The sequence below is a fragment of the Brachyistius frenatus genome, unplaced genomic scaffold (genome assembly GCF_029030835.1).
Source record: "Brachyistius frenatus isolate BFR_SWC_R1_liver_20210118 unplaced genomic scaffold, ASM2903083v1 Contig_65, whole genome shotgun sequence".
NCBI classification, from domain to species: domain Eukaryota; kingdom Metazoa; phylum Chordata; class Actinopteri; family Embiotocidae; genus Brachyistius; species Brachyistius frenatus.
Window position 1 is genome coordinate 1,973,879 of NW_027210664.1, and position 25,122 is coordinate 1,999,000.

At 47.7% G+C, this 25,122-nt stretch overlaps 2 protein-coding genes across 3 annotated transcripts; both read left to right on the top strand.

Annotated features, from left to right (window-relative positions):
- Window positions 1–50: 50 nt before the first annotated feature.
- Window positions 51–4,588, top strand: LOC138625754 (uncharacterized). Of its 2 annotated transcripts, XM_069706889.1 has the most exons (6): window positions 51–356; window positions 1,115–1,566; window positions 3,308–3,366; window positions 3,455–3,538; window positions 3,732–3,808; window positions 4,201–4,588. In XM_069706889.1, exons 2-6 carry the CDS (start codon window positions 1,196–1,198, stop codon window positions 4,252–4,254), a joined length of 645 nt encoding a protein of 214 aa, XP_069562990.1. In that variant the 5' UTR covers window positions 51–356; window positions 1,115–1,195; the 3' UTR covers window positions 4,255–4,588. The 2 variants fall into 2 exon arrangements, with proteins under 2 accessions (XP_069562990.1, XP_069562989.1); XM_069706888.1 differs by lacking the exon at window positions 51–356 and having other exon boundaries at window positions 938–1,566.
- A 1,908-nt stretch (window positions 4,589–6,496) lies between these two features.
- Window positions 6,497–24,065, top strand: LOC138625751 (cullin-1). Its single transcript, XM_069706883.1, has 22 exons — window positions 6,497–6,672; window positions 14,500–14,936; window positions 16,310–16,484; window positions 16,568–16,735; window positions 16,963–17,013; window positions 17,155–17,245; window positions 17,886–18,049; window positions 18,139–18,301; window positions 18,928–19,058; window positions 19,256–19,363; window positions 19,483–19,589; window positions 20,260–20,308; window positions 20,468–20,599; window positions 20,723–20,840; window positions 21,076–21,152; window positions 21,467–21,585; window positions 21,923–22,028; window positions 22,117–22,164; window positions 22,532–22,614; window positions 22,718–22,823; window positions 22,935–23,048; window positions 23,211–24,065. Exons 2-22 carry the CDS (start codon window positions 14,797–14,799, stop codon window positions 23,289–23,291), a joined length of 2,331 nt encoding a protein of 776 aa, XP_069562984.1. The 5' UTR covers window positions 6,497–6,672; window positions 14,500–14,796; the 3' UTR covers window positions 23,292–24,065.
- The last annotated feature ends 1,057 nt before the right edge of the window (window positions 24,066–25,122 follow it).

The window sequence follows — 25,122 nt, forward strand, 5'->3', positions numbered from 1 at the left end:
TAACTGGCAACAGGTCAGTAAAATAAATACGTATTTTTATTTATTTTTTTAAATTTGTATTTATGCTTTTGATTTTTTTCATCAAGCTGTTTTTATTAAATCGTTTATTGGAAAAATCTAAACAAACTGCATCTCATATTCTGTGTAAATGTAATGTCACAGTTTGTGGTCATGTGACCTGCGTGTCGTCGCGTGCCAGTAATCGGATGAGTTTCTGTCACCGGACAACACGACAACACGCAGACGGTGCTGCGTCACTCACGTTAATCTGCAGCTGCATCAAAGTGAGCACACACGGCCCGGATCACACCGGAAACCCGCCAAAATAAAACGTCCGCTTCAGCTGAGCCAGACAAGTGGGTGGGATGTTGCCATGGAGATGAGGTGATGGTCTCCTGTGTGTCTGCATGCAGTAAGTGTTCAGGTGATCGGGGAGTGGTTCTCTTACTGTCAACTTTAAAGTGGATTTTAAAATATGCAGCTGATATGTAGGAAGCCAAAAGTAATGATTATTTCTGATATCAATAAATCTGATAGTCGTTTTTTTTCTCTGATAAATTGTTAGTTTGTTAAGTTTCTTGGTTTATTATCAACAAGAACACGAAAAAAAAAAATCAAAAAAATATTGACACCTGAGAAGCTAAAACTGGTGAATTTGTTGCTGATTCATGTTGATTTCATGTGTTGATTTAATCTCAGCTTCATGGGACCTTTTTTGATTCAATTAATTAATTAATTAATGTGGAAGATTATTTGTTAGATCTGATGAAAAACTGGATAAAATTCAAGTCTGCTGCCAGAAATGAACCTGATAAACCGATGCTATTAGCCAAAAAAATTATAATAAAGGACTGAGACATGTGCACAAATTTGATCCCCTATGATTAATGACAAGAACACCTGCTCTCCATATTGATTTAAGAAGTCTTAACTTAGTCCAAGATTCCTATTGTTATACAAAGTTTGCCTTCTACAGCGAGCTTTTATTTTGAAACTCCGAACAAGAAGTGTTGCTCCAGTTTGTTAAGATTTGACTCCGGAGTCTTTCGGTTCGCAGCTCCATAGCAACCGGATCATCAGAAACCAAAGTTGAGATTTTCTGTCTTTGATGCAGGCGCGAGGCGGCAGAAGATGACGCGTCTCTTCCAGACGTCGAGGCCGGAGACAGCAGCTTTGGATTGAAATTTAAAAAAAAATGCCAGAAACAAAAGTTATCAAGTCCAAACCCGTGGAGGCGACGAGGAAAACCCTCCAGAGACCCAAACCCGTGAAGGTAAAAGCGGCCCGCGGGGCAGAGAGTTCCCTCAAAGTGCCCGCTGTGCGTAAAGGCCGCGCGTCGAGCTGCCCGAGGTGCCCGCAGAGTGGCAGGTGTGAGAGTGCCACCACCGGGGCGAAGGGACCGGCCTCCCAGACGGGCTGCGAGAGGAGAGCCAGGTCCTCCTCCATCACTCCTAAACCCACCGAGAACGGAACCAAAACGAACCCGCAGTGCCGGTACGAGACGGCGGTTCCGGCGCAGAAGGAGCAGCGGAGCGTCAGAGCCGAAGGCAGATACGCAATTCAGAGGTGAGACGTGAGAGGATGGAGCTCAGGGGACACCTGCGGGTCCTGAGCGGGACAAAGAGGAAGCTGGTTTTAGTTTCTCATTCTGCTTCAAAAGCTGCTTCACTGCATGTTTCTACTGGAAATATATTCTCAGACCAAAAAAAGAGGAATCTGACCTGCACATTTGCAAAAGTAAGATGTGTTATGTGGTGCACGTGGACTTTTTCTAGCTGCTATTCCTGTTGACACCCAACTGAGGCATCTTCCAGGGTTTAAAATACAAACTAAACCATCATCAGTGTGGTTACGTTTAGTTCTTCTTTTACTATTGAAATTGAACCACAAAGTCAGACTTCTGAATTTCCGACAGAAGTTTTCAAGACAAAAACAGCTGCAGATTTATTCAGAAAAAAAGTTCATCTGATGGATTAAAGTAACAATTTTAAACCCTTAACATACAGTTTCAATATTTTTGGTTCTTCTTCAGTCACTTAAAGGTTTTTAAAATCATGCTTTTCCTCAAACAAGAGCTCTTTACTTCTCCTTTGGTATCTGCTTTCTATTTCTATACGACATCTTGTGGATCATCGACATCCAGCCTGAAATATCTCTTTGGAAACCAGATATCCAACACGTGATTTTCCTTTATTTGTTTGTGCTGCACACCGTTGGATGCTGCTTGTGTCCTTTCAAATTAAAAGCGCTCCTCACGCCTGATCGTGTGCAGGCCCGTATTTGGCCGGTCTGAGGCCCCCTGCTTCGCGCTGCTGTCTGCGGCCATCTGTTGCAGCGGGTTAATCCCGGGTTTTAGCAGCCGCTGGCATGCAGGCCGTCAGGTGAAGCGCTCCAGGCCGCGTCCATTCACCGTCAGTCTGCCTGTCGGACCACCAGGATCTCCTCGGGGAGCTTCCCTGCATCATCCCGGGTCTCCGTGTGTGTGTGTGTGTGTGTGTGTGTGTGTGTGTGTGTGTGTGTGTGTGTGTGTGTGTGTGTGTGTGTGTGTGTGTGTGTGTGTGTGTGTGTGTGTGTGTGTGTGTGTGTGTGTCGCTGCACTTCAGCCACAGAAACGTTTCATTTTCAAACTGTTTGGATGTAATATCTCAGGAACGCCTTGAAGGAATTTTCCCAATAATTTGACAGAACACGTTCGTGGCCTTAACTCAAGAATAATGCGCTGAGTGCGACAAAGCTTCACACAAATATTTAAACAGGATAAAAGGATGGTATTTTTTGTCCCCAAGGTCAAAGGTCAGCTTCACTCTGACATCATTAAGTGTCTGTCCCAGCCTCCAGTTCAGATTCTGTCCGTCACCATCTTTGTTAGTTCGGAGCGGTTTGGAGCAGGAAGTGACCATATTTGGACGAGCTGGGGGAGGAGCCAGCTGGTGGATCTGACCGATCTGATCGGAAACCTGACGATACTACGTCCCGCCCACCGATAGCTGTAACCTGACTGCACCACAGGCCTGTCAATCAAACAGACACGCCCCCAAAAACAGGTCTTCTTGAATCTTCTTTTCTAATGAATGAGGGATTATTTTCAGATGGACCTCCAGAAAACTAATAAGAAGGAGTGACTTTAGCTAACAACACCGAGAGAACTGATGGACACATTTTATTCACTTTGGATTTGATGAGAGAAGTTGAATGGGAGTCTATGGAGCCGGAGGCTTTTTGGAGCCGACCTCTAGTGGCACTCGCTGGTATTGCAGCTTCTGCATCAGCTAAATATATTAAACCTGAATGTGTTTTTCTGTTTTAGTAACAAAGCGTTCACTGTCATCCCTCCGAACCCAAAGAAAAGAAGAGAGATCCAGAAAAGTGAGTCGCCGTCAGTGCTGTGGGTTCAAGTCACTGTTTTCCCTGTTCTTTGTAATTTTCTTGTTGCGATGTCTGATTGGCTGAGCAGAGGCGGAGGCGGAGCTCGCGGCTTTGGAGGAGTTTCGGCTGAGCAGAGCGATGGCCTACGTGTCCATCGACCCCAGCAGTGTTGGTGAGACTCGGCTGAAGCTGCGGACAGAAATGTGCGATGTTCAGTGTGTTTGCTGTTGATCTTCTGACCGCGTGTGTGTGTGTGTGTGTGTGTGTGTGTGTGTGTGTGTGTGTGTGTGTGTGTGTGTGTGTGTGTGTGTGTGTGTGTGTGTGTGTGTGTGTGTGTGTGTGTGTGTGTGTGTGTGTGTGAACAGGTGGCTGTATGAGTCTGGAGGAAGTACGACTGAAGCAGCAGCAGGAAATGATGCAGGCCAAGAGGAAACAGAAACCGGTTTGACAACTTGTATACTTCAGTTCACACAAAGGTTGATCGATAGCTTCAGAGATTGTTCCTGTTGAACGCAGCGATGCACCCGGAGCATCCCGCGCATCCGGTGAACCATCGACTCAGTGACCTCACAGAACACTCTGTTGGCCATCACGCCAGATTTCACGCACTAAAAATGACAAAATTTCAATCAAGTGACTGAACAGGATACACATTTTACGACATGTGACATCCAAAAGGTCAAAGGTCAGCTCCACTGTGACGTCGAAACGCTCTGCAGTAACACTTTTCTGGCCGTTATTCAGCGACACAAGTGTTCAAACTCCTCATTAAGGAGATAAATAGAAAGTGTTGTGGTTTTTTTTGACTGCTGCTTCGCCTCTTTGTTATTTCAGGTGAAGAAGCAGGTGATGGAGGAAACACCTTTCCTGACGAGCTGTAGCAAATGATTTCTTTACTGTCGACTAAAACCGACAAACACTTCACAACCGCGAAGCCGACAGACGTCTCAGAACGACCCTCGGATGATCTGATCGACTTTAATCTACCCGAGAATTCAGTTGCAAATAAGTGATTAAATCCTTGAAAAAGCAGCCTGCTCAGACAGATCTCACCCCACCCCACGGAAGGCGTGGTCAGCGAACGCATCACGCCATTCCTCTCTGTTATGTAATTGAGCAATCTCGCCTCATGAGGTTTTTTTCTCTGACGCACTGTCGAAGGCGTTACGCCTTAAGGAGCTACCGTGCCCTTTGACCTCTGAGATCTGACGGTCATAACATTTTTCCTGTTGTTGCTCCTCGACGGTGAAAAAAACCTCCCACAAAGTGTCAGAAGTCAGTTATTATTAAAAGTAATCAGATATTCTTCAAAACACTGCAACTGACAATGACGTTCCCAAAACAAATTCCGGCGTCTGCTGGGGAACTCCTTTCAGCGGCGAATAATCGACCGACGTCTTTTAAATCCCTTTTTTAAACACCTTTTTTTTGGACAGCCTTCTCTGGTTTTTGTTTCAGTATTCACGTTATTTGTCTTTTTACTTTATTTGAATCCCCTTCTACACACCCTGCTTTTGGATTCATCTTTTTATCCAGTTATGTTGATTTTATTTTGCTTCTCGGTGTGAAGCACTTTGTACCTTTAAAAAGTTGATTATTATTGTTGTTATTATTATAGTTATTATGAAGGGTCAGTGTGGCTCTTTGATGTGTTTTTAATAGATTTTTTTTTGGACAGCAGTGGAGCTCTGTGTCAAATAAAATACACAACACTTTGTTGGATATTCAGTGTTGTTGTTTATTTTTTTGTCGTCAAGAAGAAAACTAAAAGATCCTCAGACTTGACTTGACTTTAAGGCTTCTGTTTACAGTCAGTGGACGAGGCTCGGCTGTATATACGTACACACGCTGTCTGGCTTTTACCACAAGACTGGAGCGAATATATTTACTGGGTAATTAACTGGGTTTGCATTTAATCTGGTCAACTGGAGAGCGTCTGATTGATTTAACATACATTTTGAATTTGTTTGCCAGTCCTGTACGTTGTTTTGAATACACATTCATTGTGTTTTAGTGTGATTGTTTTTTTGTTTACATGCAGTTGTTATTGGGACCGTGCTCAAGGCGTGATTTCACACTATAAATAGATTTTTTTTTAAATTGAGATTTCAAAACAAGTTTACCATGTATTTCTGCAGTTCCCTCATCCGCCTGCAGGGGTCGTGTCCGGCCTGCTTCAGAGGCGGGTGGAGGTGCACACAGGGCGGGACAGCGATGTGACCACAGCCTGCTGTGTCACTGATGACTGGCCTGCTTTATTTTGTATTTGTTTTTGGAGAACATTTGGTTCCCTGACGAAGAACACTGTTGTATTAAATGAACGAGATCAACGTCACAACACGAGGCCAAACGGTGGGATGACGTCAGAGCCAAATATGTCTTTTGATGTGCGTGTTTTCATCCGGACGAGTCTAATGTTGCGTTTAAAGTCTTTGTGTCAACACACACACACACACACACACACACACACACACACACACACACACACACACACACACACACACACACACACACACACACACATCAAAGGACAGGCCGCTAAATGTCAGCGTCGTGCTTCTGTCTCGCGCATGCATAATTAAAATGTCACATTAGGCGACCGAAACAGACAACTGCGCATGCGTGTGAGGTAGCGCTACTTGTTTGGTGCCGCCATGATTGTAGTCCCGACATGGGGCGCCATTCTGTGACGCAGATGCCGCGTTCAAGGAATACTCGTCAGCTCAGACTTCTCAACATTGAGGCCAGTTTTATCACACCGCAGGTGAATATTGATCGATAGATAGATGGTACTTTACTGAGACGAAGCATTTTTATATTTACTTTCAAACTAACAATGTTATTATTATTGTTAACTGTTGTTATTTAAATCAACCGGGAAACAGTAGTTCTAATGATTTGTCTTTTAAAAGTTTAAACCAAAATATCAAAGATCATAGCAACAAGCCGGTGGAGATAAGACAATAAACGGTGCTGGTGTTTTTGTTGACTGAGTTGTGTTTTTATTAAGAAAACACGTGATTCACATGTGTAAAACTCTGACTCGGAACATTTCGTCCGGCCCCGGCCCGGTCGGTGTGTCCGCCGGCTCGTGTGGACCGTCTGTTGTGACGCCCGTGTTGTCCGAGGGTCCGTGAAGGCACCGTGATCGTGTGCTGCTGAGCTGATCTTTGTGCGAACGAAGCAGCGGAGCGGTCGCAGTTAGCAACGGACAGCAAACACAGAGAGACGGCGGAGGAGAGCGGCTCTGGGCCCCGACATCCACAACCACGACGACCGCACAGTGACAGCGACGGCCTTACAATGGTAAGAACCCGCGTCGATGTCCCGGAGCGGGTGAACGCGGCCGGTGGCGCTCTTTTCTCATGTCGATCGATGTAGCTCAGCGCTAGCTCGGCTAACGCTCGTCGGCTAGCGGACTGTTTCCCTGACTCATTATTGAGAAGCTCGGCTGCCATTTTACACCGAGCCGTCCGGAGCACTGCGGCTGGCTCGGCGGGGAACACGTCGCGGATCTGAAAGTCCGTCCCGGACACCGCAATCAGAGCGGTTCGAAGACGTGAAGCGACCCGAGGCTCGACTTTGATTTAAAGCTAGCCCACCCAGCGGCTAACTGACAAGCTAACGCGGCTAGGAGAGGCTAAGGGGCAGCTAGCTAGCAGTACTGCGTAGCAGCGACCGACTCCGTCGAGGCGGTGATCGACAGCAAACGTTTGAACGAGCTCTTCACGCTGAGCGTCACGGTGGTTCCGAGGTGGTTCCGGTGGTGCTGATCGAGCTGTCGACAGCTGGTCCCTCCGGCGGGGTCGGACCGGCCCTCTGCCGGGAAGGGTTGAACCCGACACAGGAGCTCCCAGCTGGGTGAAAACACTCGTTTCCTGCCTGCAGATATGTGGAAGTCTCTGAAAGTCTCTGATGTCTGACTGGTTGTAGATCAGAGTCGGTCTGCTGGAGGAAAACAACAACACAGTTGTGTGTTTGTTGACTTTTCTCCTGTAAAATGACAATCTGCCGTCACACAGCTGTCTGTCATCAGCTGGTCAGAAACACGCTCGTTCAGGGTCCTGGGAGGTGAGAAGGGACAAGAGGACGGATGGAGACTCTGGGACAGACTCTGGGACAGACTCTGGGACAGACTCTGGGACAGACTCTGGGACAGACTCTGGGACAGACTCTGGGACAGACTCTGGGACAGACTCTGGGACAGCTGTAGAGTTCACCAGTCCTGCACTCACTACAGATTACCTGTTTTTCAACAATATACTCTGATTTATATATTTATTTATATATAGTCAGTAATGGTGAACAAGACGTGGAGAAAGTTGTGGAGCTTTTTAAGATGACAAGGTGCCGTTTTTGCATCAAATGTTTTACGTTAGATTTTTTTAATACATTTGTTGAGGTTGATAATAATGTATAATCCTGGTAGAAACATACAGCCATTTTATAAAGTTAAACACCAGGTATTTCCTTGTAGCATTGGTCCACAGTCATGGAGGAGCACAAGCAGACTTTTTTATTTTTTTGTTGAGAAGCTTTAAAGAAACACATTTATTTGATCACTTGTTCCTTTTTTATAATAATCCTGGAAACCTGAGGAAAATTCAAGGATGGAAAATGTGAATTTGTTCATCTGATTGACCTTTGCTTCTTCTTATGATCTTTATTGGGAGTTTAGGTTTGTGTCGGCATGAGGAGGTCCGGCTTCCTTCAGTGTTTATACTGAATGATGAGGAATGATCACACGTAGGGACGTCCTGATTGAGTGGCAGGATTCGTGTGTTTTTTTACAGACCATAAGGTGGCAGAAGGACTTCGTTGAGATGACTGTAGAACATTTATTATGGGATGTACCTCGATAGAACAGCTGCGGGCCGATCCGTCCTCAGATACGTGGTTGCTTCGAGGCACATCGCCCAAACTGCTCTCCGACATCTGCTCCGTCATATCTTGTGGAAATTGTCAGTCCGAGGAGAAGCGTGTTTGTCCTGCGTCCCGCCGGCCGTCTCCTCTCCGCAGCTTTATGTGTTTGTGTGTTGCATTTAAATATTCCTCGTTCTGGGGCTCCGACAGGAACCTATGATATTACATAATTGGGAAACATCTATTTCAGGCTGTTTCTGCAGGGATGTTTATCCTGCGTGGAGCATGTGCTGCACCCGATATGCCCTTTCGCAACAGCTCACTCTCACACGCTGGGTTTAGTTGACTGATCTGCTCTCTGCTCAGCATCCCGCTGGAAAGCACAACTGAAATCAGTGTTCGGCCAAGTAAAATGACGAGAGCGCCGTCTGGTGCGGCGCTATTAGGAAAGCAGCAGTATGTAAACACGCCGTTATCATCGGAAGCAGTTTGCTTGATGATAACGGTTCAAAACAAGCAGAGAAGTCATTTCACTCCTGAAGAGCCGTCCCACCCTCCAACTTTTACCCCGTGTGACCCGTGCTGGTTGGTTCTGTTTAATATGTGCAAGGCGGCGTGAAGTGACGGCGCTCCGGGCGCTGATTGCAAAGTCAATCTAAAGGGGGCCGTCGGTGTCGCCGCGGCTGCTCCTCCGAATGCCGAGCAGAGCGGCAGAAATCAAAAGCTGCTTACGTTAATGAAATATCCTCACCTGGCACATCGACGGGTCCGCGGACACGAACGCACCTTCGCGAGCGTTGTGAAAGAAAACACTCGGCAGCTGAAGCTTCGCCGCCCGCATGAGTCACCGGCGGCGCTCCGTGTTTTCACCAGAAGGAGATCCTGGACGTGTCGGTGTGTCAGCAGCGTGAAGGCAGGTGCTGCTGTGTGTGTGTGTGTGTGTGTGTGTGTGTGTGTGTGTGTGTGTGTGTGTGTGTGTGTGTGTGTGTGTGTGTGTGTGTGTGTGTGTGTGTGTGTGGTTTGCATTGTTTGTGTGGTTACATGTCGGGTATTAGGTTGTTGAGTCTGGCCGGGACACACGGTGAACACGGTAATCTCATTTACCCAGCTGAGCTTTTTTCCCACGAGCGCCTCTCTCTCCCTCTTTCTTCCTCCCTCTCTCTCCTTCTCCCTCTCTCCTCCCCTCTCTCCCTCCCTCTCTCCTTCTCCCTCCCTCTCTCTCCCTCTCTCCCTCTTTCTTCCTCCCTATCTCCCTCTGTCTCCCTCTCTCTCTCTCTCTCTCTCTCTCTCTCTCTCTCTCTCTCTCCCTCTCTCTCTCTCTCTCCCTCTCTCTCTCTCTCTCTCCCTCCCTCTCTCTCTCCACCACTGCATCCTTCCCCGTTCATCAAATCCCTCTCTCACTGGACGAGGTGAGTCGTAGTAATACCTGCTGCACCGACGTTGGGCCGTCATCACCTGGACGGGCTGATATGATGAAGTGTGGAGGTTCTGCTGCCAGCAGGTTGAGGACTCATTACTGTGGAGGAACACTGAACCATTCAAACCGTTGTCTCCCACTGTTGGAAGCAGATTTCAGGTTACCTGCACTTTGTTTCCTCCATCTCGCCACGGAGAGCGTTTTTCTAAATGATAGTTGTTGTTGTTTGTTTTCGGCAGCGGTGGCACTTTGTTGCGATTCAGAATCTTGTTTTGAGTTTTCCATTTGCTCCTTCCACCGTAGTGTAGAAAGCAGCCTTTTTAACGTTTGCTGTGTCGCCCCTCAGGCGACATTAGTCACGTAAACGCTGAATTGGTTTTTTTTAATATTTGCTGAAAAACAGGAATAAATATGGAAACAATTTCACTGATAGATGCTCCCGAGCCCCGTTTTTCCTTCCCAATACTTGAGGTCAGGATTCATGTGCAGATACAGAGAACCAGTGCGCCCCCCCAGCCCCCAACAACGTTTAAAGTCTGCAAACCTGGCTGCTTTAAATCATTAATGTGAGGTCAGGGACGGCCGCGGAGCTCCAAACCGAGCCGGTGCTCCGCTGTTAAAATGCACCTTATCTGCTTAATGAGGTCACTTTCTGCACAGAGGACGAGCTGAGGTTTTGGATCGTTGAAGCTGCGACCAACTAATGTTTCCATCACTGATTGATCTACTGATTATTGTCTGTTAATCTTTGTGGCTCTGAAATGTCAGCAAACAGTGAAACATTTTGCTTTATGATTTCTAAAGTCTGACATGATGCTTTCACATTGGTGTCCATCATCCAACCAAAACAAAAGATATTTAATTTATTACTACACTACATTACCAAATTTCCCCACTGTGGGATTAATAAAGTTTAATCTTATCTTACATGATAAGAAAAAGCACCAAAACGCTCACTGAGAAGCAGGAACTTGTAAATATGAAGCATTTTGCTGGAGAAATTTAAACCCATAATCACTTATCAAAATAGTTGTTTATGAATTGTCTAAACAAATATGTATTTATAATTTTAGGGTTATTTAAAGTCCAAAGGAGCTTCATCAGAAACACTTGTTTACAGTGTTGTAGCCGTAACCCAGTCCCACGGAGGCCAGTGTTTCCCTGATTAGCCGCGACCTCTGACGCCTCGCCACAGCCGGTGAGGGAGGAACGTGCCGTCCGCGGCGCCGTTGTTGACGACCAGGCGTCATTCGGATTCCCGTTTCACAACAAGCTTTGTAGAAACGGCCGCCACTCAGCAAGCCGTCCACATCCTGTTCCCGCCGGCCGCGCAGCTGCGGAGCCGATTATAGGTCAGATACCGGAGCGGCGCACATCCAGTACCGCCCGGTGTGGGAACCTGAAACCGGAGATCCCGGTGCTGCCGCTGAAGGGCACCTTTCTCACCGCCGCTGAATAGGAGCGCAGGAGACGGAGAGACCGAAACACTCTGCCTTCTGTAGTCCAATGGCCGCTCGGAGGTATTGTCTGCCCCAGTTGCCATGGCAACTGCCGGAGCACCTCAGGTGTGGGGCTGGCTCCCCGAGTTAAGCGAGGATATGCCGGAGACGAGGCCGGAACGGGTCCGGCTCGGCGTCCGGTCGCAGATAAACACGCGGAAATAAAAGGACCTTTAAAAAATGGTGGACGTGTTTGTACGAAGTCGTGTCTCAGCTTCATGAAGATTTTGTCGCGGTTTAAAAGTGAAACACGAAAAAGACTCGTGTTTTCTATTTGAAGATGGCCCAGTCCCATTTTGTTTTACACTCCTTCCATTTTAATATGAATTTAGGTCTGAACACGTCCTTTAAAACTGCAGGACGGAGCGTCTGTTCTCCAGGTCGGAGCTGCTCGAGAGCGGCGGCACCGTCCCAGTAAGTGGGCGGGGTTTCAGCACCTTCAGCGGACACGCCCCCACTGGATAATAATACAAATTTTATTTACATTTTTATTTCTTCTTCACATGTGCTTTAAAGCCGGTTGATCTGTGGCTTGTAGATTGTAGTTTCTGTGTTACAGCTGCAGTGCTGTGGTCAGTTTGTTGGTGTGGAGGGGACGACGAAGGCCTCGGTGCTCCTCTTCCTCATGTTTGCCTGCAGTGTTGCTTTGGAGAACCACAAGTGGTAAAAAAAAAAAAACCTGCTGAAAAATTCCGGTTCTTTTGCTTTTATTCTGTCACACTTTGTTCCTGCTCCGGAAAAACACATCTCCATCCGACTTTTTGGACTGTTGACGAGGAAAAACGAGAATTGAGGAGGTCATCTCGATTTGTTTTCATGTTAATGTTTTTCGTTCGCATCGTACTCCGCCTGCCGTTGTTCCTTTCGACCGGATTTAAGTAGCAGTGGCACTATTTGGCATTTTGTGTGGGGTTTGCGGTTTTGCTGCATTAGTCAGCAAATCTACAGAAACACTAACTGACAGCTCGTTTGACAAGTCGCTTAAATCATCTTTCAAGAAACGTCTGATCTCCTCGCTGCAGCTTCACGTGTGAGGATCTGCTGGTTTTATTGTGTCGTGTGTGATTTTATTTAGCTGGTAGACAATTAAGCAAAACAAAGAATTTAACCAAAACCACATTCAGCTTTTGAAAAATGTTGACAGTAGTTTTCTTTGTAAAAGTAATAATCTTCAGTTTTCTGCACAGCTGAATAATGATGCTTTTGTTTGCTCAGTTTTTTTTTTCTGGAGGCTCACGAACAACCTGCCGCAAACACACAGACATCCACTGTCTTTGTTTAAAAAAACAAACCAGTTCCAGCCTTCTTGTTTCCCCACGTCTTTTAAAAGCAGCGCAGGATTAGTCGCTGAAGTCGCTCGGACGTCAAGTCTCCGCTCGACGTCCGGCGGCGGCTCCGACAGGAAGTAAACAGAGCGGTTCACTCGGCTTCCTTCCCACCGGCCCGAGTCTCCGGCTCCGCTAGCTGAATGGCCAGAGACGGACATGTCCTCATGACTGCTCCTAAATATAGAAGCGCTGCCTACATGTACACAGCAGTTTCTGCCCATCCACCCTCCTCCTCTTCCTCCACCTCTTCCTCCTGCCTGCACACAGCAGCAGCTACAGGCTGTGGTGAAGACTGCTCTGGACGTGTGCTGATGTTCATGCCATTAAACTTTAGCGTTAAACTCCCTTTTACAGTTGCTTCCAATCAAAGACATCCCATTAATCTCTGCCTTCGAAGGGCTTTTAATTATTTATGGTGATTGTTCTCAAGAAATATTTGTGTTAAAAAGATTGAGAAGGGCCAGAAAACATTTCCCAGCAGGCGAGGTGACGACCTCGGACGGTTTGTTTAGTCTCGCCGGCGGACCGAAACCTCGGTGACCTTCGGTGTCATCAGCGTTTCACAGGTTTTCTGTCCGACCCGTCGTTGCATCTCTTATTAATTTCGGAGCATTCAGATGCAAGTTGCATGTTTTGCCTCGACTCGGTCTGACTCGGCAGATGAAGGATGTTGACGTGCCTGTTTACTATCATCGCCTGATCTCAGTTATTGGATCATTTCCATTCATCTGTATTAAAACAGCTGAAAGAAACTGACAGAAACATCCGATTTCTGCTGTTTCCGCATCATTTTCCTCGTTAATCTCTTTGCGGCCTTTTCTTCTGCTGTGGTTTAATTTGTTTAATCAGTGGAGAATCAACCCACCGTAACATTTTGATTATCGTTTCCTGTTACTGTCGGTAGTTTCTTTGCAGATTTAAGTTGTTATTTACATCATATTTCTGCTCCTCGTGTTTTTTTGTTTGTTTATGAAGCAGAAAAGGCAACAGAAATGTATTTTAGTTTGTTTTATGATCCAGTGTTCAGGGACAATAAATTCTTCATAAGATGTATTATTAACTAATAATTAGGCTTGGACTGTTACAGGGGCCATAAATGACCAGGAAAAAAACACAGCTGCATTACTTGAATAATAATTAATCACCAGCAGAATGAAATGAATCCATGAGGGGTATTTGGGAAAAGAGATGTCTGCATGCAGCTTTTTCACAACACAAAGGATGCAGATCTTCCTGTTTACTGGGAACATTTACACCTTTCTGCCCGTCTCCACTCGCACATTTCACACCTGAAGTTTTTCCATATATATATATATATATATATAAAAGAAAAGACGAGTCATATTGCAGAGGTTGTGTTGTTGATTCGTGAAACGTCCCTGTGTTTACAGACGTGGAGGCGGCGTCTCCCGGTCTCTGTCCTCTCTGTCTTTCTGCGGTCGCGTCTCATTCTCCTTCTGTCTGTGTGGCTTGAAAGATGTCGACGCTGCACAGCCCGGCGTTCGTTTACCTTCTGGTGTCCCCGTCAGCAGGGGTGAAATTACAGCCTCGAGATCTCTCGGTTATCTGTAATGATCCGGCCTCCTCGGCCCGTCCTCGCTGCTTCCGCTGTTTTTCTGATTCCTCTTCTGTGTTCGCGTGCTTCCAGAGGAGCGTCGTCGGCGCGTCCGACTCGTCGGCGACGCGGCGAATGCCGGGCGGCGTCTCGTGTTAGTCGTGGAATGGCGTTGCAGCCGAGGGAGGTCGGGTACCGCCTCGGCTGGAAGCAGGGAAGCGTTCAAGTGGACTAATCTGTCATTAGCTGAGTGACGTCGGGTTCTGGTCAGGATCGTGTGTTGCTGGCTCAGAGCCAGCTGTCGGCAGATAAATCCACGTAACCTACCTGCTCTAACGCAGCCCTGTGGACACTGAGGCGTCTCTGGTGGTGGTTGTTGTGTTTTTTTTATTGATCCTGATGAAAAAGCAGGTTGTTTTCTAGAAATGATGAATCAAAAGATCGTTAATCCGACTTCGTTTTCCTCCGCAGGTCATCTGGTGAAGAGTCACGAAGCTTTTAGGTGGAGGAGTGGCAGACAGCGCCACCCAGGCGTGCAGAGTGGGACCGCATCCCGTCTCGCAACCGACGACCAGCTCCCCGAAAGTGCCGCTGCCGCCGCCGCCGCCGCCGCCGCTGCCAGATGGACTGCAGACTCTGAGAGCAGAGCGAGTCAGGACCCAAATCAACCGCGGAGAGGAGCCGGGTGGAGCACGCTCGCCGGAGCAGGACAGGGAGGGCACTGGTAGGGAGCGGAGAGGAGAGAGGAGAGGACAAAGGAGCTCCACGATGTCTTCGAACAGGACCCAGAACAGCCACGGACTGAGGCAGATAGGCCTGGACCAGATATGGGACGACCTGCGGGCTGGCATCCAGCAGGTGTACACGCGGCAAAGCATGGCCAAGTCACGCTACATGGAACTCTACACGTATCCTCAGGCTCCGGGGAGGGTTGTCGCTGCGACGCAACAGCTTCAATGTTGTGGGGATGTTTTTTTTTTGGCAAACATTTCTCTGAAGCGGAAAACGGTCACCGAGTCAGTAGGAAAATAATGTGTTTACAGTTTTAGTGAATCAGTAGTTTCAAAGGCAAAACTCGCTGCTTCAAATGACCGACTGTGTATAAAAGTGGACGTTGCCTCCTGGTCTGAAAAGTGAGGCCAGTGTGGGAGCGCCTTACAGTGCAATACCACCGAGGGGCCACTGGGGGCAGGCTCCACAGACTCCCATTACACTTCTCTGATGAATTACAAAGTAAATAATTGATGTCATTCTCTGAATTCATGCCTCATTAGTTAGATTTGAATGACTTATAAAGTGGTGTTTTTGGGGGCATGTCTGTTTCATTGACAGTTGCAGTCAGGTTTCTGCCATAGGTAGCAGCAGTCGCCCCAGCGTGTCCAAATAAGGTCACGTCTGGCTCCATAAAATAACAAAGATGGCGACAGCTGAGATCTGAATGACGTCACTGTTGGTCGCCACATGGTTCTAACTTTGTTTACATCTTTATGACAGTAAAAGTTATTTTTGGTGAACTGTTCAGCAAAAAGAACACTGAATATGTCACATTACTAATATTTTAATTATCAACCACACTAACTCATTGATTTGTTTGCCCTGATAGCTGATCTTAAAACAATCGTGATTTCGCCTAAAAAGCTCAAAATGAAGTACAGTTGTTGTGCAAATGTTTCCCGGCAGCCGTCCTCCGTGTGTGCTGCCGTGTACTCACAGGCTTCGGATACTCGTTACTTCCTTCTCTTTAAAACCCGTTTTACAGCCGTTTGTCCAGATGATCCGGCAGGTCGTAAGACCGGAAACAAACCGCTGCTTCAAAATGCTTCACTTTGCTTTCATATGATGACTGACCCACTTCACAAATTAGTAAGTCAAAGGGAGTTTTCTGTGTGAGAGGAAGTTGTCAGATGGTTAGTAGGTGGTGTTACTTAGGAAAAAAAACTGTGAGTGTACACGTCTTTAAATATTCTTAATCAGCGTTACATAAGCAGACTTCCATGAAACTCCCACGGTGCACGATGTGAGTGTAAAAGTACAGCGATGATTTTCCAGCTGTAAGCGCCGTGGTCGTTTCCCCGAGGGTCAGCTCGAGAGCTGTAATCCCTCCCGGAACGACCAAACATCTCCGATTCAAACGAGGTTCAAAACCCGGTCTGTCGGAGACACGTCGGCCTTTCAGAGCGTTTTGAGGCGTCGCTGCTCATCGGTGACTCCGATGTGATTTGAGAGGTTTTGTTTCTCCTGTAGATGTGAAGTGTGTTCCCTCCTTGACCCCTCCCCTCAGACATGTATATAACTATTGTACCAGCGTCCACCAGTCCAGCCAGGGCAGGGGCTCCGTGCCGCCAGCAAAGCCCTCCAAAAAGTCCAGCACTCCGGGCGGGGCTCAGTTTGTGGGCCTGGAGCTCTACAAGCGCCTCAAGGAGTTCCTGAAGAACTACCTGACCAGCCTGCTCAAGGTGAGTCCAAGTCTTCGGCATGTTATTGGAGACGGGACGCGTCGCAGACTCTGATCCTTCTTTTCCTCTCCCGGTGTGTCCAGGACGGCGAAGATCTGATGGACGAGTGTGTGTTGAAGTTTTACACCCAGCAGTGGGAGGACTACCGTTTCTCCAGTAAGGTCCTCAACGGGATCTGCGCCTACCTCAACCGCCACTGGGTCCGACGGGAGTGTGATGAGGGGCGCAAGGGCATCTACGAGATTTACTCGGTGAGTAGGTGGTGGTGGTGGTAGCGGTAGCGTGAGATGGTGGTGAGCGTGAGCGGGTGATGGTGAGCGGGTGGTGAGCGTGAGGTGGTAGTGGTGAGCGTGAGGTGGTAGTGGTGAGCGGGTGGTGGTAGTGGTGAGCGGGTGGTGGTGGTGGTGGTTGCTGCAGTAGATGTTAAGTTGAAGTGATCCCATCTTTTAAATCTGTGGTTTGTCCTGTTTCCTCCCAGCTGGCTCTCGTGACCTGGAGGGAGTGTTTATTCCGACCCCTCAACAAACAGGTGGGTTCACTTTCTTTTTATCGAGGTGAGAAACAATTATTTAAAAACAAGCTCACCCAATATTCCGTTAATTCTCGCCTCCGATCTTGTTTTTAAGAATAGTTTTGGCGCGGTGTGTTCACTGACCTCTGTCTCCGTCAGGTAACAAACGCTGTCCTGAAGCTGATCGAGAGGGAGAGGAACGGCGAGACCATCAACACCCGGCTCATCAGCGGGGTCGTCCAGTCTTACGGTGAGACCTTAAACGCAACGCAGACGACAAGGGAGACGACCTTCAGCCGGGGAATCCATGAGGACGAGACCTCGGATATATTTAGAGAATAAGGAGTAAAATCCTTTTTTAAAGGAAGAGTGATTCAACACATTTATTCAAGAGCTGCTTTATAGAAAAGTCTGACTGAAGAAGGATTTCCTTCCTGAAAGCCAACAAAACTTCACAAAAACAAACCCCGTAAATCCCAACTAATATTTGAATGTGAAGCATCTCACCGATCCTTCGGGCTCCTGAGGTCGGCTGTTTGTTTGCTTGTGAAGCTGAAGTCTGTAGCAGGAAATCAATCTGATATTTGACCTGATTAAAAGACAGATGAGTCTTAATTTTCAAGCTTCCCTTCCTCTGCCACGTCGAGGTGCTGAGGCCAGATGCACTGCAGCGCGCCCACTTTCATAAATAATCATCTTTATTACATGTTTAAATGTTTAAGTTCACTCAAACACCTGCAAATGATCAAGAATATGAAATTAAACCATTCAAACTTATACAAATATTAAGAAACTGAAAACTAGCAAGAATTTTTATGGTCCTGTCTTTCGTTAAAAACACATTTCATTAATATCTCTTCCTCCTCCTCCTCCTCCTCCTCCTCCTGCAGTCGAGCTGGGCCTGAACGAGGAGGACGCCTTTGCCAAAGGCCCGACGCTGTCCGTGTACAAAGAGTACTTTGAGTGTCAGTTCCTGACGGACACCGAGCGTTTCTACACCCGCGAGAGCACAGAGTTCCTGCAGCAGAACCCCGTCACAGAGTACATGAAGAAGGTGGGCCGCGGTTCTACACAGAACCCCTCGGTGAAGTCGGGTCCTCGGAGCTGGAGTTCAGCCGTGTTTGTTTGTTTGTTTGTGTGCAGGCGGAGGCCCGCCTCCTGGAGGAGCAGCGGCGCGTGCAGGTCTACCTCCACGAATCCACCCAGGACGAGCTGGCCAGGAAGTGCGAGCAAGTCCTCATCGAGAAGCACTTGGAGATCTTCCACACCGAGTTCCAGAACCTGCTGGACGCCGACAAGAACGAAGGTGAGCGAGCCGTCTATTTACAAACCGGAAAACTTTGTCGACTCCAACTTACTGCTGCGACCACGGTTTAACTGTCGGGAGGAAATGAAGCAAATGACTCTGAAAACGACCCATGAAGGTTAACCCAAAGTACAGTTAGTTCAAACTTCTGATGTTCCAAACAGACTGAAGCTGCAGCCTCGGCGACGCTGACAATCAGAAGACGTGATGAAATATGAATCTGACGCATTAAAACTGCTGCGCCTGGAACAGCTGATCATCTCCACATATTACGATTTAGGTTTTTGAGTGCTGAGTCGGGAGATTCTCAGCGAGCCGCTCTTCACAGCTTTAATGTTAAATCAGCCGCAGATGGTGACAGATGTCATTTTAAACCGGGGAAAGTTTCAGCTGCTGCCGGTTGAAGTGAGGCGGTCTGAATCTTTCCAACTTTCCCTCCGACGCTGAAGAAAAATGTGAAAGGTCGGATAAGAAATTTGTGGGATTTTTCAGCACGAATCGGATCCAAACTGGCGCTTCAAACTTAATACTGTCGTTTTACTGAAGATAAAACACGTATCGGGGACGTCTTCTCAGATTGCAGCAGGTTTGATTTAACCGGACTCGTGTGTCTGCGTGTGTTTCAGACCTGGGCCGGATGTACAACCTGGTGTCGCGGATCACGGACGGTCTCGGTGAACTGAAGAAGCTTCTGGAGACTCACATCCACAACCAGGGTCTGGCTGCCATCGAGAAGTGTGGCGAGGCGGCGCTCAACGTACGGATCCCCCCCCTTTTTTTTTTTTTTTCTCCTCCTCCTCCTCCTCCTCATCCAGCAGCTCTCAGTAGTTTAAGAAGAGAGGGAAACCTTCCAGGAAGAAGGCCAATCATTCAACAAACTTCTGTGTTTGGTTCTGTTACGCAAACACTTTTTTGTTGTTGTTTACAGAATAGTTTTTTTTCTGTTTCTCCCAGGACCCCAAAGTGTACGTCCAGACCACCCTGGACGTCCATAAGAAGTACAACGCCCTGGTCATGTCCGCTTTCAACAACGACGCCGGCTTCGTGGCGGCCCTCGATAAGGTCAGTACCCCACCCCTCCACCCCTCCACCCCCACCTCCCCCGTAACAGAGAGTTTTCAGAGAACAGAAACCAGGAGAGGGCTTCAAGGCTCTGACCCGGTCGCTCCGTGTGTTCACAGGCCTGCGGGCGCTTCATCAACAACAACGCCGTCACCCGGATGGCTCAGTCCTCCAGCAAGTCTCCCGAGCTGCTGGCCAGATACTGCGACTCCTTACTGAAGAAGAGGTGGGTGGGACGGCGGGGGCTCATTGTTTTAAAAGCACAAATCAATCCATGAAAATGACACGGGGCTGAAATCAACATTTCCCAGCTGGTTATTGTCAGTGTGTGTTTGGTAGCATTAGTGCTCACTGACAGACACTGAAAATGTAGCTTAATAGTTTGCCACCAGTATTTGGACATGTGTTTAATTCATTTAAATATCAGGTGCATGTCAGTCTCGCTTTAACAGAAATGTCGCTGTTTCTTGTCGCTCAGCACAACAGCTGCAGGTTTTTCTGTTTATTTATAGGCCATGAAATTTCAGGTTTTTTTTAGTCCGTGAAAGTCGGGGAATATGACATTTTACTGGGGAACCCCGGTCTTCATCAAGCTCCTCATCCTCCCCACATGAAGCCTCCGTGATCTGTAACGAACTGTCCATGTGAACAGAAAAGTCCTCAAACAGCTGCGGGACAAAAGCTCCCAATCGGAGGAGTCAGTCGACCCCGAGAGGAGACGCTTCGATCAGCTGTCGTCTGCAGGATCAATGACCAACGTTGAAGCTTCGAAGAGACTCTGATCGGCAGCTGCTTGAGTGTTTTCCGCTCCGCTTCCTGTTTTTGTAGAAATATATGGAAACTTCTTCAACACCACAGAAGAAAAAAAAATATCTCTCTGTGTATTTTTCCTTCAGCTCCAAAAACCCAGAGGAGGCCGAGCTGGAGGACACACTCAACCAAGTGGTGAGAAACTTCACTAATGTACACCGACCGACTTCCTCCACCGACAACTGGACAGGAACACTTGATTTAGTGTCACAGCCGCGACTTCCAATAGATGATCAATATTTTATAATAATAACCGTTAACTCTTATTGTGTTAAACTTCACTTCCTCTTCCAGATGGTTGTGTTCAAGTACATCGAGGACAAAGACGTGTTCCAGAAGTTTTACGCCAAGATGCTCGCCAAGCGACTGGTCCACCAGAACAGCGCCAGCGACGACGCCGAGGCCAGCATGATCTCCAAACTCAAGGTCCGGTCACGCCGACGCGCCCGTCTGGTTCGACTCGCTTCAACACCAGAACCAGTCAGCTGGAGAAAGTCCAGTTTGTGCTGACTTCTTCTTCTTCTTCTTCTTCTTCTTCTCCTCCTGCAGCAAGCGTGCGGCTTCGAGTACACGTCCAAACTGCAGCGAATGTTCCAGGACATCGGAGTCAGTAAAGACCTGAACGAGCAGTTCAAGAAACACCTGACCAACTCGGAGCCTCTGGACCGTGAGTCAACACAAACACACGTGTTTTACAATTGAAAAAAATAAAATCTGTGTTTGGAGGAACACGGTGGAATAAAATACAGAATCAGGTGAAGATAATTGTGTTTCACAAGAAATCAGCCAATAAATTCAATTAGCTTTGTGTTTCATAGTTGTTGTTTTTTTACCCATTTGTGTGATGAGAGTGAGAGAGTGAGTTAATGCTCATGAAGCCTGTGTGTGTTTGTGTGTTGCAGTGGACTTCAGTATCCAGGTCCTGAGCTCTGGGTCTTGGCCTTTCCAGCAGTCCTGCACCTTCGCTCTGCCCTCTGAGGTAAATCCACAAATAACAACAAAACATCTGGAAAAAGTCCAAATCTAATTTTTTTTTTTTTTTTTTTTAATGATCTAAAAGCTGCAGAATAATTTGATGAAACAAGACTTTGGATCTTTGAATCTTCTAGTTTACTTTCCTCTGAAATCTAAATTATTCAAACCTTTAAAAAGGGTCTGCTGCAGTTTTGTTCAGTGATCAGCAGGAAGAAAAAAAACTGCACAGACCTTCAGGGGTCGTTGAGAAGGCCCCTCAAGGTCCCCAGACCTCAGTTTGAGAACCACCTCTCTGACCTCTGCCTCTCTCCGTCTCAGCTGGAGCGAAGCTACCAGCGCTTCACGGCGTTTTACGCCAGCAGACACAGCGGCAGGAAGCTGACGTGGCTCTACCACCTGTCCAAAGGAGAGCTGGTCACCAACTGCTTCAAGAACAGGTATGCAGGGGGCGGAGCTTACAACCGGGAGGAGGCGGTGGAGCTTACAGGTGGGACAGGGGGGCAGTGCTTACACAAGGGATGGTGTGGAACTCTGGTAAAAAGGAGGGGGAGCTAGCAGGTAGGAGGGGGAGCTCATAGGTAAAAGAGGGTGGAGCTCACAGGTGAGAATGGGGGTGGAGCTTACAGGCGGGAGGAGTGGAGCTAAGTGTTAGAAGGAGGGGGAGCTCACAGGTAGAAGGGTGGGACTCAAAGGTAGGGGGTGGGGCTTACATGTGGGAGGGGTGGGGCCAACATTTAGTAGGGGTGGAGCTGAAGCTGTTGTTGTCATCTCCAGGTACACACTGCAGGCCTCCACCTTCCAGATGGCCATCCTGCTGCAGTACAACACAGAGGACAGCTACACCGTCCAGCAGCTCACCGACAGCACGCAGATTAAAACTGTGAGCACAACTTTACTTCGGCTTTCCTTCACTCGTCTTTTTTGTTTGTTTGTTTGTTTACTGACCGACTTTTTGTTTTGTTTTTTAGGACATTCTGGTTCAGGTTCTGCAGATCTTGTTAAAGTCTAAGCTGCTGGTGAGTAAAACTCCAAAAGTGTCTTATTACATTCTGGAGCTCCAGACAGGTTGCAGGTCTGAGTGTGACCACCGGAGGGCGCCAGATACCTTTCCTGTGATTTTGAACTGCTTGACCAACAAACTGATCAAAACATTTCAAATTAGTTCAGTAACACCAGACAGAAAGATACTGCAGGGAGAATAATTCCAGGACGTTTAATTTCTCTTTGGAATTAATGAAGTCTCAGATTTGAGATGAACAGAAACGTCTTTCATTTCCGAAAGTCCTGTGTTTTTATTGTGAAAGACAGATGTGTGCAGCTGTTTTCCGGAAACCCTGTTCACCGCCTGAATGTCTCCAAACTGTCCGTCTGTCTGTCCGTCAGGTCCTGGAGGACGAGAATGCCAACGTGGACGAGGTGGAGTTCAAGCCCGACACCGTCATCAAGCTCTTCCTCGGATACAAGAAGTGAGAAGCAGTTCGAACACGCAAACATGTCGAACCCTCAGACGATCAGCTGTTCGGTTTATTCATAGGTTTTGTTGTTGTTGTTGTTGTTGTGCGTCTGCAGTAAGAAGCTGAGGGTGAACATCAACGTCCCGATGAAGACGGAGCAGAAACAGGAACAGGAGACGACTCACAAGAACATCGAGGAGGACCGGAAGCTGCTCATCCAGGTGACGACAAAAACGCCTCGTTTGTTTTCATTTTGCAGCACTGCTGATCGATGCTGATGGTGTGTGTTTGTTTGTGTGTGTGTTTGTTTGTGTGTGTGTGTGTGTCAACAGGCTGCCATCGTCAGGATCATGAAGATGAGGAAGGTCCTGAAGCACCAGCAGCTCCTGGCCGAAGTCCTGAACCAGCTGTCGTCCCGGTTCAAGCCCCGAGTCCCAGTCATCAAGGTAACACACACACACACACACACACACACACACACACACACACACACACACACACACACACACACACACACACACACACACACACACTTTGTATCTCAATCTAAACAAAATGCATCAGGGACTATTCTCACATCTGGGTTTTTGTCTCCCTCTTGTGGACAGAAATGCATCGACATCCTGATAGAAAAGGAGTACCTGGAGCGAGTGGATGGCGAGAAGGACACGTACAGCTACTTGGCCTGAACGCCGCCCGCCCGCCGGCTCTCCTCGGTTTTATTTTTATTTGTTATCTTCTTCTTTTTTTTTTTATTTTTTTTATTTTTTGTCTCAGTAATAAAGTGTGGATCCCTCTGAGCGGCGGCCATGTTGTGAGTGTGTCGCCGACCATGTGACCGCCCCGATATGACAACCAAACCTCCAACTGGAGGTTGGGAGGGGGGAGGAGGGTGAGAACTGTCTGAAGGAACAAACACCACCCCTCCTGTTGAGACCGGGAAACCCCGTCTACACGCTCGCCTGTCCCGTCCCATCTGTTGCGACTCAAAAACGCTCACTTTCTTGTTGTCATATTGTAAATAACGAGCAGACTCTGAGAGGAATAAACAAACCCCGCCCCTCCCCCTCCTCATTCCCCCCCCCTTCTCTACATAGCGTAATGAATTAGCCTACAGCCAATCAGAGAGGAGAGCCGCATCCAAAGGTTTCTGCATGCTACTGCCTACCTGCACCACAGTGACCACGCAAAAGATTTAACAAGTTAAAACGTAAAGAGTCGAGTCACTGGGGAGCCGACGCAGTCCACCGTACGACGAGCGAATCAGAGGACGACGAGGAGGAGGAGGAGGGCGAAGAAGAGCCGCCGCGACGCTTCTTTAGCCGCTGAAGTCGTGTCCGTTGTGGTTGGAGGTCGGTTGTGTTCCTGCAGGAGGCCTGTTTCATTACTGGACGGTGGACATTTGTATAGTGTGGTTCATTTTCTAAATGTGTGATAAATAAAAACAAGGAAAGATTTCTCTACCGCTCGTCTCCCCGACACGTCTGTACCGCCACGCCGCACGGCCGGGTCCGAGGCGTTAGTTTGGACACACACACACACACACACACACACACACACACACACACACACACACATCAATAAAATCTACTTCAGGTATCAGAAGTCGCTCTGCAGTGAAATGGAAACAATTGAATCCTATTTATCTGCTTCATATGAACTTCAGTGGTTCCCAATCTGTGGGTCAGCGCCCCTGGGAAGGTCGTGAGGGGTTACGGGTGGGCATCTTTAAACTTCTCTTGCAGCTGCCAGGTTCAGGTGTTCAACAGACTTAATTAATGTTGCCTTAACTGTGAAAAAGTATCTGAGAAGCAGGTTTCTGCAGCAAATTAAAGAGGCGTCCACGGTTTTTCTGTCAAGAAATAAATACTACATATATTTTGACATCTTTGTTACATTTATGTAACTGGCCTGCGTCACGACATCATGGATGTTACAAAGTCTTGTTTGTTGGCGTTAAATCTACAAGAGATACGAACAAATTATGTTAATGTTAATAAATATTAAGGGAAGAAAAAAGTCTTGGAATGAAAAAGAAGAAAACGTAAATGTACTTTGATTTCACCATAACCTGCATTTCCATTGGCCTTAAAAGCAGCACGGTGACGTTTTCAAGCGATCAACCAATGGCTGTCCGGTGGAGGCGGGGCTTAATAAACTTGGCGACCCTTGTGGCCGCAGCGTCTCATTCATTCAGTCACCGGTTTTATTCTCGGGACGAACTGGAGCTGTTCATCGGTCACTAACGAGCGCGAGACGAGCAGCCGCCACCCGAGCTCGTGCTCGTCCCACCTGAGCTGTCAGCAGGTGGAGGAGGCAGGTGGAGGAGGCAGGTGGAGGAGGCAGCATCTCTCCCGAGACCGTGTTCATCAGCACACGACCGGAAGACATTCTTATTACAGATCTGTTAACAGCACAGAGCGGACTTCCTGATGCTGATGTGATGTTTTGATGTTTTATTGTGTTGACGTCCAGAGAACAAAGAGAAACTGTCCACATGTCCGTTACAGGCCCCCCCCC

Bases quoted from the DNA above. Each gene is read 5' to 3' on its own strand.
- LOC138625754 (XM_069706889.1), top strand. From the start codon at position 1,196: ATGCCAGAAACAAAAGTTATCAAGTCCAAACCCGTGGAGGCGACGAGG. The intron at 1,567-3,307 runs GTGAGACGTGAG...TTTCTGTTTTAG, and splicing joins GGCAGATACGCAATTCAGAG to TAACAAAGCGTTCACTGTCA. The intron at 3,367-3,454 runs GTGAGTCGCCGT...TTGGCTGAGCAG, and splicing joins AAGAAGAGAGATCCAGAAAA to AGGCGGAGGCGGAGCTCGCG.
- LOC138625751 (XM_069706883.1), top strand. From the start codon at position 14,797: ATGTCTTCGAACAGGACCCAGAACAGCCACGGACTGAGGCAGATAGGC. The intron at 14,937-16,309 runs GTATCCTCAGGC...CCCTCCCCTCAG, and splicing joins CGCTACATGGAACTCTACAC to ACATGTATATAACTATTGTA. The intron at 22,029-22,116 runs GTGAGCACAACT...TTTGTTTTTTAG, and splicing joins ACAGCACGCAGATTAAAACT to GACATTCTGGTTCAGGTTCT.